At 45.9% G+C, this 11,983-nt stretch overlaps 1 protein-coding gene across 1 annotated transcript in view; it reads left to right on the forward strand.

Annotated features, from left to right (window-relative positions):
• LOC147736913 (NACHT, LRR and PYD domains-containing protein 12-like) overlaps positions 1-11,643 on the forward strand; it is a 707,348-nt gene extending 695,705 nt beyond the window's left edge. The window contains exons 4-6 of the mRNA XM_086962964.1: positions 8,974-9,037; positions 11,216-11,386; positions 11,469-11,643. Coding sequence (XP_086819090.1) covers positions 8,974-9,037; positions 11,216-11,386; positions 11,469-11,643 — 410 coding nt within the window. The remainder of the gene's footprint in view (positions 1-8,973; positions 9,038-11,215; positions 11,387-11,468) is intronic.
• Positions 11,644-11,983: the final 340 nt, after the last annotated feature.

The following is an 11,983-nucleotide window of genomic DNA, read 5'->3' on the forward strand; positions in this document are numbered from 1 at the left end:
TTCATTCATTCATTTTGTAGTTCCCTCATTGGAGCCCTGTGTGTGCTTCATTCATTGATTGTGTAGTTCCGCAATTGGAGCTCTGTGTGTGCTTCATTCATTTATTCATTGTGTAGTTCCTTCATTGGAGCCCAGCGTGTGCTTCTGTCATTCATTGTGTAGTTCTCTCATTGGAGCCCGGTGGTGCTTCATTCATTCATTGTGTAGGTCCCTCATTGGAGCCCTGTGTGTGCTTCATTCATTCATTCATTGTGTCGTTCCCTCATTGGAGCCCAGTGAGTGCTTCATTCATTCATTGTGTAGTTCCCTCATTGGAGCCGTGTGTGCTTCAATAATTCATTGTGTAGTTCCCTCATTGGAGCCCTGTGTGTGCTTCATTCAATCATTGCGTAGTTCCCTCATTGGAGCCCAGTGTGTGCTTCATTAATTCTTTGTGTAGTTCCCTCATTGGAGCCCTGTGTGTGCTTCATTCATTCATTGTGTAGTTTCCTCTTTGGAGCTCTGGGTGTCCTTCATTCATTCATTGTGTAGTTCCCTCATTGGAGCCCTGTGTTTGCAACATTCATTCATTCATTGTGTCGTTCCCTCATTGGAGACCTGTGTGAGCTTCATTCATTCATTGTGTAGTTTCCTCATTGGAGCCCAGTGTGTGCTTCATTAATTCATTGTGTAGTTCCCTCATTGGAGCCCAGTGTGTGCTTCATTAATTCATTGTGTAGTTCCCTCATTGGAGCCCTGTGTGTGCTTCATTCATTCATTGTGTAGTTCCCTCATTGGAGCCCAGTGTGTGCTTCATTAATTCATTGTGTAGTTCCCTCATTGGAGCCCAGTGTGTGCTTCATTAATTCATTGTGTAGTTCCCTCATTGGAGCACTGTGTGTGCTTCATTCATTCATTGCGTAGTTCCCTCATTGGAGCCCAGTGTGTGCTTCATTAATTCATTGTGTAGTTCCCTCATTGGAGCCCTGTGTGTGCTTCATTCATTCATTGTGTAGTTTCCTCTTTGGAGCTCTGGGTGTCCTTCATTCATTCATTGTGTAGTTCCCTCATTGGAGCCCTGTGTTTGCAACATTCATTCATTCATTGTGTCGTTCCCTCATTGGAGACCTGTGTGAGCTTCATTCATTCATTCATTCATTGTGTCGTTCCCTCATTGGAGCCTAGTGTGTGCTTCATACATTCATTGTGTCGTTCTCTCATTGGAGCCCAGTGTGTGCTTCATTCATTCATTGTGTAGTTCCCTCATTGGAGCCCTGTGTGTGCTTCATTCATTCATTGTGTAGTTCCCTCATTGGAGCCCAGTGTGTGCTTCATTCATTCATTGTGTAGTTCCCTCATTGGAGCCCAGTGTGTGCTTCATTCATTCATTCATTCATTGTGTAGTTCCCTCATTGGAGCCCAGTGTGTGCTTCATTCATTTATTGTGTCGTTCCCTCATTGGAGCCCAGTGTGTGCTTCATTAATTCATTGTGTAGTTCCCTCATTGGAGCCCTGTGTGTGCTTCATTAATTCATTGTGTAGTTCCCTCATTGGAGCCCAGTGTGTGCTTCATTCATTCATTGTGTAGTTCCCTCATTGGAGCCCAGTGTGTGCTTCATTCATTCATTCATTCATTGTGTAGTTCCCTCATTGGAGCCCAGTGTGTGCTTCATTCATTTATTGTGTCGTTCCCTCATTGGAGCCCGGTGTATGCTTCATTCATTCATTCATTCATTGTGTAGTTCCCTCATTGGAGCCTTGGGTGTGCTTCATACATTCATTGTGTAGTTCTCTCATTGGAGCCCTGTGTGCGCTTCATTCATTCATTGTGTAGTTCTCTAATTGGAGTCCTGTGTGTGTTTTATATATTCATTCATTGTGTAGTTCCCTCAATGGGGCCCAGTTTGTGCTTCATTCATTTATTGCGTAGTGTCCTCATTGGAGCCCAGTGTGTGCTTCATTCATTCATTGTGTAGTTCCCTCATTGGAGCCCTGTGTGTGCTTCATTCATTGATTGTGTAGTTCCGTAATTGGAGCTCTGTGTGTGCTTCATTTATTTATTCATTGCTTAGTTCCTTCATTGGAGCCCAGCGTGTGCTTCTTTCATTCATTGTGTAGTTCTCTCATTGGAGCCCGGTGTGTGCTTCATTCATTCATTGCGTAGTTCCCTCATTAGAGCCCTAGGTGTGCTTCATTCATTCATTGTGTAGTTCCCTCATTGGAGCCCAGTGTGTGCTTCATTCATTCATTGCGTAGTTCCCTCATTGGAGCCCAGTGTGTGTTTCATTAATTCATTGTGTAGTTCCCTCATTGGAGCCCTGTGTGTGCTTCATTCATTCATTGTGTAGTTTCCTCTTTGGAGCTCTGGGTGTCCTTCATTCATTCATTGTGTAGTTCCCTCATTGGAGCCCTGTGTTTGCAACATTCATTCATTCATTGTGTCGTTCCCTCATTGGAGACCTGTGTGAGCTTCATTCATTCATTCATTCAATGTGTCGTTCCCTCATTGGAGCCCAGTGTGTGCTTCATTAATTCATTGTGTCGTTCCCTCATTGGAGCCCAGTGTGTGCTTCATTCATTCATTGTGTAGTTCCCTCATTGGAGCCCTGTGTGTGCTTCATTCATTCATTGTGTAGTTCCCTCATTGTAGCCCAGTGTGTGCTTCATTAATTCATTGTGTAGTTCCCTCATTGGAGCCCAGTGTGTGCTTCATTAATTCATTGTGTTGTTCCCTCATTGGATCCCTGGGTGTGCTTCATTCATTCATTGTGTAGTTCCCTCATTGGAGCCCAGTGTGTGCTTCATTCATTCATTGTGTAGTTCCCTCATTGGAGCCCAGTGTGTGCTTCATTCATTCATTCATTCATTGTGTAGTTCCCTCATTGGAGCCCAGTGTGTGCTTCATTCATTCATTCATTCATTGTGTAGTTCCCTCATTGGAGCCTTGGGTGTGCTTCATACATTCATTGTGTAGTTCCCTCATTGGAGCCCTGTGTGCGCTTCATTCATTCATTGTGTAGTTCTCTAATTGGAGTCCTGTGTGTGCTTTATTTATTCATTCATTGTGTAGTTCCCTCATTGGGGCCCAGTTTGTGCTTCATTCATTTATTGCGTAATGTCCTCATTGGAGCCCAGTGTGTGCTTCATTCATTCATTGTGTAGTTCCCTCATTGGAGCCCTGTGTGTGCTTCATTCATTGATTGTGTAGTTCCGTAATTGGAGCTCTGTGTGTGCTTCATTCATTTATTCATTGTGTAGTTCCTTCATTGGAGCCCAGCGTGTGCTTCTTTCATTCATTGTGTAGTTCTCTCATTGGAGCCCGGTGTGTGCTTCATTCATTCATTGCATAGTTCCCTCATTAGAGCCCTGGGTGTGCTTCATTCATTCATTGTGTAGTTCCCTCATTGGAGCCCAGTGTGTGCTTCATTCATTCATTGTGTAGTTCCCTCATTGGAGCCCAGTGTGTGCTTCATTAATTCATTGTGTTGTTCCCTCATTGGATCCCTGGGTGTGCTTCATTCATTCATTGTGTAGTTCCCTCATTGGAGCCCTGGGTGTGCTTCATTCATTCATTGTGTAGTTCCCTCATTGGAGCCCAGTGTGTGCTTCATTCATTCATTGTGTAGTTCCCTCATTGGAGCCCAGTGTGTGCTTAATTCATTCATTGTGTAGTTCCCTCATTGGAGCCCAGTGTGTGCTTCATTCATTCATTCATTCATTGTGTAGTTCCCTCATTGGAGCCCAGTGTGTGCTTCATTCATTTATTGTGTCGTTCCCTCATTGGAGCCAAGTGTGTGCTTCATTCATTTATTGTGTCGTTCCCTCATTGGAGCCCAGTGTTTGCTTCATTCATTCATTCATTCATTGTGTAGTTCCCTCATTGGAGCCTTGGGTGTGCTTCATACAGTCATTGTGTAGTTCCCTCATTGGAGCCCTGTGTGCGCTTCATTCATTCATTGTGTAGTTCTCTAATTGGAGTCCTGTGTGTGTTTTATTTATTCATTCATTGTGTAGTTCCCTCATTGGGGCCCAGTTTGTGCTTCATTCATTTATTGCGTAGTGTCCTCATTGGAGCCCAGTGTGTGCTTCATTCATTCATTGTGTAGTTCCCTCATTGGAGCCCTGTGTGTGCTTCATTCATTGATTGTGTAGTTCCGTAATTGGAGCTCTGTGTGTGCTTCATTCATTTATTCATTGTGTAGTTCCCTCATTGGAGCCCTGTGTGTGCTTCATTCATTCATTGTGTAGTTCCCTCATTGGAGCCCAGTGTGTGCTTCATTCATTCATTCATTCATTGTGTAGTTCCCTCATTGGAGCCCTGTGTGTGCTTCATTCATTCATTGTGTCGTTCCCTCATTGGAGCCCAGTGTGTGCTTCATTCATTCATTCATTCATTGTGTAGTTCCCTCATTGGAGCCTTGGGTGTGCTTCATACATTCATTGTGTAGTTCCCTCATTGGAGCCCTGTGTGCGCTTCATTCATTCATTGTGTAGTTCTCTAATTGGAGTCCTGTGTGTGTTTTATTTATTCATTCATTGTGTAGTTCCCTCATTGGGGCCCAGTTTGTGCTTCATTCATTTATTGCGTAGTGTCCTCATTGGAGCCCAGTGTGTGCTTCATTCATTCATTGTGTAGTTCCCTCATTGGAGCCCTGTGTGTGCTTCATTCATTGATTGTGTAGTTCCGTAATTGGAGCTCTGTGTGTGCTTCATTCATTTATTTATTGTGTAGTTCCCTCATTGGAGCCCTGTGTGTGCTTCATTCATTCATTGTGTAGTTCCCTCATTGGAGCCCAGTGTGTGCTTCATTCATTCATTCATTCATTCATTCATTGTGTAGTTCCCTCATTGGAGCCCAGTGTGTGCTTCATTCATTTATTGTGTCGTTCCCTCATTGGAGCCCAGTGTGTGCTTCATTCATTCATTCATTCATTGTGTAGTTCCCTCATTGGAGCCTTGGGTGTGCTTTATACATTCATTGTGTAGTTCCCTCATTGGAGCCCTGTGTGCGCTTCATTCATTCATTGTGTAGTTCTCTAATTGGAGTCCTGTGTGTGCTTTATTTATTCATTCATTGTGTAGTTCCCTCATTGGGGCCCAGTTTGTGCTTCATTCATTTATTGCGTAGTGTCCTCATTGGAGCCCAGTGTGTGCTTCATTCATTCATTGTGTAGTTCCCTCATTGGAGCCCTGTGTGTGCTTCATTCATTGATTGTGTAGTTCCCTTATTGGAGCCCTGTGTGTGCTTCATTCATTGATTGTGTAGTTCCGTAATTGGAGCTCTGTGTGTGCTTCATTCATTTATTCATTGTGTAGTTCCTTCATTGGAGCCCAGCGTGTGCTTCATTCATTCATTGTGTAGTTCCCTCATTGGAGCCCAGCGTGTGCTTCATTCATTCATTGTGTAGTTCCCTCATTGGAGCCCAGTGTGTGCTTTATTCATTCATTGCGTAGTTCCCTCATTAGAGCCCTGGATGTGCTTCATTCATTCATTGTGTAGTTCCCTCATTGGAGCCCAGTGTGTGCTTCATTCATTCATTGTGTAGTTCCCTCATTGGAGCCCAGTGTGTGCTTTATTCATTCATTGTGTAGTTCCCTCATTGGAGCCCAGTGTGTGCTTCATTCATTCATTGCGTAGTTCCCTCATTAGAGCCCTGGATGTGCTTCATTCATTCATTGTGTAGTTCAATCATTGGAGCCATGGATGTGCTTCATTCATTCATTTTGTAGTTCCCTCATTGGAGACCTGTGTGTGCTTCATTCATTCATTGTGTAGTTCCCTCATTGCAGCCCTGTTTGTGCTTCGTTCATTCATTGTGTAGTTCCCTCATTGGAGCCCTGGATGTGCTTTATTCATTCATTCATTGTGTAGTTCCCTCATTGGAGCCCTGTGTGTGCTTCATTCATCCATTGTGTAGTTCCCTCATTTGAGCCCTGTGTGTGCTTCATTCATTCATTGTGTACTTCCCTCATTGTAGCCCTGTGTGTGCTTCATTCATTCATTCATTGTGTAGTTCAATCATTGGAGCAATGGGTGTGCTTCATTCATTCATGTTGTAGTTCCCTCATTGGAGACCTGTGTGTGCTTCATTCATTCATTGTGTAGTTCCCTCATTGGAGCCCTGTGTGTGCTTCATTCATTCATTGTGTAGTTCCCTCATTGGAGCCCTGGATGTGCTTCATTCATTCATTCATTGTGTAGTTCCCTCATTGGAGCCCTGGGTGTGCTTCATTCATTCATTGTGTAGTTCCCTCATTGTAGCACTGTGTGTGCTTCATTCATTCATTGTGTAGTTCCCTCATTGGAGCCCTGTGTGTGCTTCATTCATTCATTGTGTAGTTTCCTCATTGGAGCTCTGTGTGTGCTTCATTCATTCATTGTGTAGTTCCCTCATTGTAGCCCTGAGTGTGCTTCATTCACTCATTCATTCATACTGTAGCTCCCTGGTGGCAGTCACAGATGTCTCTTATTCATTCATTGTGTAGTTCCCTACATGGAGCTCTGGGTGTGCTTCATTCATTCATTGTGTAGTTTCCTACTTGGAGCTCTGAGTGTGCTTCATTCATTCATTGTGTAGTTCCCTCATTGGAGCTCTGGGTGTGCTTCATTCATTCATTGTTTAGTTCCCTCATTGGAGCCCTGTGTGTGCTTCATTCATTCATTCACTGAGTAGTTCCCTCATTTGAGCCCTGTGTGTGCTTCATTCATTCATTGTGTAGTTCCCTCATTGGAGCCCTGTGTGTGCTTCATTCATTCATTGTGTAGTTCCCTCATTGGAGCCCTGTCTGTGCTTCATTCATTCATTGTGTAGTTTCCTCATTGGAGCTCTGTGTGTGCTTCATTCATTCATTGTGTAGTTCCCTCATTGTAGCCCTGTGTGTGCTTCATTCACTCATTCATTCATACTGTAGCTCCCTGGTGGCAGTCACAGATGTCTCTTATTCATTCATTGTGTAGTTCCCTACATGGAGCTCTGGGTGTGCTTCATTCATTCATTGTGTAGTTCCCTCATTGGAGCTCTGGGTGTGCTTCATTCATTCATTGTTTAGTTCCCTCATTGGAGCCCTGTGTGTGCTTCATTCATTCATTCACTGAGTAGTTCCCTCATTTGAGCCCTGTGTGTGCTTCATTCATTCATTGTGTAGTTCCCTCATTGGAGCCCTGTGTGTGCTTCATTCATTCATTGTGTAGTTCCCTCATTGGAGCCCTGTCTGTGCTTCATTCATTCATTGTGTAGTTTCCTCATTGGAGCTCTGTGTGTGCTTCATTCATTCATTGTGTAGTTCCCTCATTGTAGCCCTGTGTGTGCTTCATTCACTCATTCATTCATACTGTAGCTCCCTGGTGGCAGTCACAGATGTCTCTTATTCATTCATTGTGTAGTTCCCTACATGGAGCTCTGGGTGTGCTTCATTCATTCATTGTGTAGTTCCCTCATTGAAGCTCAGGGCTTCATTCATTCATTCTGTAGTTCCCTCATTGTAGCCCTGTGTGTGCTTCATTCATTCATTCATTCATTCATTCTATAGCTCCCTGGTGGCAGTCACAGATGTCTCTTATTCATTCATTGTGTAGTTCCCTACATGGAGCTCTGGGTGTGCTTCATTCATTCATTGTGTAGTTCCCTCATTGAAGCTCAGGGCTTCATTCATTCATTCTGTAGTTCCCTCATTGTAGCCCTGTGTGTGCTTCATTCATTCATTCATTCATTCATTCATTCTATAGCTCCCTGGTGGCAGTCACAGATGTCTCTTATTCATCCATTCTTTTCTTCTCCACTGGGAGCTTCTTTGGTGTTGAATAAGTAGTAAATATTCCGTCAATATTTATTTCCTGTGGAGTTTGTTACAAACCATTTCAATGTGAAAATGAACTTATATTAAAGTTTTAAAAGCGGAGCTTTAGACTCAGGATCATAGCGCGGTTTACGGGACTCATAGTGACTAGAGGTAAAACCTCTTGTGTCCTGGGTTACTCTGGCTGAAGAACTAATGTCACTCATGCGGCAATCTTCATAGTTTCTCCACCAAAGAAATACTTTTAAAACATGTGTCCAGTCTTCTAGGCGCTATTTCCGTTTCTGCTGCCAGAGGTAGGTGTGGCGTCCCCCTGACGCCTCCTGGGACAAGAGCAAGTCAGACCTGTTACAGTTTAGATTTTTACTGTCCTCATTAACAAGAAATAACCTTTTTAATTGTGAAGAAAAAAGACACCTGTGAAGCAAACCTTGCATTGGTAACCCCTGCTCTGACCTTCGCAATGACCACTGCACTGACCCCTGCACTGACCCCGGCAATGACCTTTGTACTGACCGCTGCACTGACCCCTGACCTCTGCACTGCCTACTGCACTGACCCCTGCACTGACCCCTGCACTGACCCCTGCATTGACCCCTGCACTGACCCCTGCATTGACCCCTGTACTGACCCCTGCACTGACCCCTGCACTGACCCAAGCACTGACCCCTTCACTGACCCCTGCACTGACCCCTACATTGACCCCTGTACTGACCCCTGCACTGACCCCTGCACTGACCCCTGCATTGACCCCTGTACTGATGCCTGTACTGACCCCTGTACTGACCCCTGCACTGACCCCTGCACTGACCCCTGCATTGACCCCTGTACTGATGCCTGTACTGACCCCTGCACTGACCCCTGCACTGACCCCCGCACTGACTTCTGCCCTGACCCCTGCACTGACCCCTGCACTGACCCCAGCACTGACCCCCGCACTGACTTCTGCCCTGACCCCTGCACTGACCCCTGCACTGACCCCTGCACTGACCCCAGCACTGACCCCCGCACTGACTTCTGCCCTGACTTCTGCCCTGACCCCTGCACTGACCCCTGCACTGACCCCTGCACTGACCCCAGCACTGACCTGTGAGGCTCATGGCTGTTCTTTCCTCCACAGATTCAGCAACTGTAAGATGTGGGATGAGGTTATTCTTTCTATTTCCTTCCTCTTGTTCGTGGAGAAGTCGGAGCCAGAGGCAGACATATCTGTGCTGTGTGAGGCGCTGAGGGATCCGCGGAGCCGCCTCAAGGAGCTCAGGTGAATCCAGTAGGAATGTCCTTGGGAAGGTGGGGGGGGGGGGGCGGGTTACATCATTCTCATGAGACCGTGTTAGGTTCAGACGTAGGAGCTGCTATTACGGGTATAAAGTTTGAACCTTTCTTCTGCTTGAAGCAGCAGTTATTATAAGATGCAGTGACTTCCACCTGTCTGCTCCTGTTCTAATGAGATGGCTCAGCGAGCAAATGCACCTATCCCAGGGGACTGTGCTCAACCTTCAAGTCACCGGCTCCTATTCTGGTGAGATGGCTCAGCGAGCAAATGCACCTATCCCAGGGGACTGTGCTCAACCTTCCGGTCACGGGCTCCTATTCTAGTGAGATGGCTCAGCGAGCAAATGCACCTATCCCAGGGGACTGTGCTCAACCTTCCGGTCACGGGCTCCTATTCTGGTGAGATGGCTCAGCGAGCAAATGCACTGATCCCAGGGGACTGTGCTCAACCTTCCGGTCACGGGCTCCTATTCTGGTGAGATGGCTCAGCGAGCAAATGCACCTATCCCAGGGGACTGTGCTCAACCTTCAGGTCACGGGATCCTATTCTAGTGAGATGGCTCAGTGAGCAAATGCACCGATCCCAGGGGACTGTGCTATACCTTCCGGTCACGGGCTCCTATTCTGGTGAGATGGCTCAGCGAGCAAATGCACCTATCCCAGGGGACTGTGCTCAACCTTCAGGTCACGGGATCCTATTCTAGTGAGATGGCTCAGTGAGCAAATGCACCGATCCCAGGGGACTGTGCTATACCTTCCGGTCACGGGCTCCTATTCTAGTGAGATGGCTCAGCGAGCAAATGCACCTATCCCAGGGGACTGTGCTCAACCTTCCGGTCACGGGTTCCTATTCTGGTGAGATGGCTCAGCGAGCAAATGCACTGATCCCAGGGGACTGTGCTCAACCTTCCGGTCACGGGCTCCTGTTCTAGTGAGATGATATGATTACTTCTGGTAAAACAAGCTGCTTTACACTCCTCCTGGACTAAGCCGGAAGGCTGCTTTCCACAGCTACCACTCAGAGAGCTTTCTAAAGTTGCCTAAGAGCACTAGAATCACCGTAAGGGTTGTCTGTATTAGTGCAGGGTGCTTCACTATAATAAGTGTGCACCATATACTAAGACAGCCTCCTACAGTAGTCTTCTACGATGGGATTTCACGATTATAAAGTGCTTATAACCATCTTTGGATTGAGCCGCTTGTAGCCTCGCTTCACCAGTGGATGTATGTCATTACCACGCAGGTTTTACAACGCAAGTCGTTGCAACAACTTGCGTTGGGGGGCGCTGTGTAGTGAATAGTTTAATTTACTATTCCAACTCCAGTCCCCGTGGATAGTAGGGAAGGTTTTGGATAGGAAATTAAACTATTCCCTATCCTAGAGCGCCCCCCAGCGCAAGTCATTGTAACGACTTGCGTTGTAAAAGTTGCGTGGTAAAGGTACTGTGTGGTAAAAGTTATGTTGTAAACGCTGTTCACCTCACCAGTGGTTAATCTAAAAGCCTCTTCCACCCAGCCTCTGTCTGATTTACTAATTAGCTCTGGAGGACTAAACAACTGTGGTTTTCCCAACCCCCCCAGAGTTGTTTTACTCAAGGAATGCGATGACTCAGTTCCAAGTGTATCCAATCAGCCCCAATCATCCCGTTAAATTCCAATTCCCTCTTCAGCCGCATTGAGAGCCACAGAAGTGTTGGACGGAGTCAAACAAAATCAGTTATAACATCTGCTCCCATTTCTTGATGGACACATTTCTCTGGGACACTCTGGGTATTCTTGATCGCTTTCTTTACATTTTGTTTTCAGGAACTTGAATTGAACGGCGAGGCTCGTGTCAACAAACGCCACCGCGGGGACGCACTTTGCATTGTAAATGTGTATAACTGATTTAATGTGACTGTGACCGAAACGTCTACTAAAGGAATCTATCCCATGAGCGGCCCTGATAAGAGATGGTATATGTGCTTTTATAAGTGCACCCAAAGTCCCCCATAAATTCATACAGTGGGAGGAGTTAAAGTGTTTCTTGTCCACCTCAGGTCAGGGAGTCCTGGGCCAGCGCAGCTGCTGGTCTCGGTATTTATACCTTGTTTTTAATCCCGTTAGTGATAAATCTTTCAAATTATTAATGTTTTAATCCCCTCTCTCTCTCTCCTTTTCTTAGCCTCGATAGGTGTAGGATAACCGGTGCTTCCGGTGCAGCTCTGGCCGCCGTCCTTCGCTCCAACCGCTCTTTGCTGGACCTGGACTTGGGTGAGAATCCCCTGGGTGACGCTGGTGCGACCCTGATCTGGCACGCCCTGAAGCACCCGGACACCCGGCTGCAGAAGATCCGGTAAGGAGCGGGGGATTGGGTCGGGGCGGAGGGGCGTGGCTTTTCTCTATCAATAGGATTATTAATTCTCGCTCCTTCTTAGCCTTTTTGACTGTAGGATCACCGGTGCTTCCTGTGCAGCTCTGGCCGCCGCCCTTCGCTCCAACCGCTCTTTGCTGGACCTGGACTTGGGTTGGAATGCACCGGGTGACGCTGGTGCGACCCTGATCTGGGAGGCCCTGAAGCACAGAGACACTCATCTGCATAAGATCAGGTGAGGAGCAGGGGGGGGCCTAATCTGTATCATCTGCATTTTGTAGTATAGGGAGTGAGTGCCTTGTGGTAGAGACATGGAGGGAACAAGCATTGGAAATGCAATAGGGCTCGCATTAGGAAAGTTTGAGCTATTGGTCTTTCAAATGAAATTTTTGTTTATTTATGTGTTATTTTTGAAAATAGCTAAATTAATAGCTTTGTCATTTACAATGACAATAGTTATAACTTTCGCAAATGTGACACCTATAGCATTTGTAATGCAACATGTTTTGTATTTACGTGACTTAGATGTATTGATATTACAAATAACAATGGCTTTTAATTTTTTTAAATAATTAATAC

Source organism: Lissotriton vulgaris, chromosome 1_1 (genome assembly GCF_964263255.1).
Source record: "Lissotriton vulgaris chromosome 1_1, aLisVul1.2, whole genome shotgun sequence".
NCBI lineage: Eukaryota > Metazoa > Chordata > Amphibia > Caudata > Salamandridae > Lissotriton > Lissotriton vulgaris.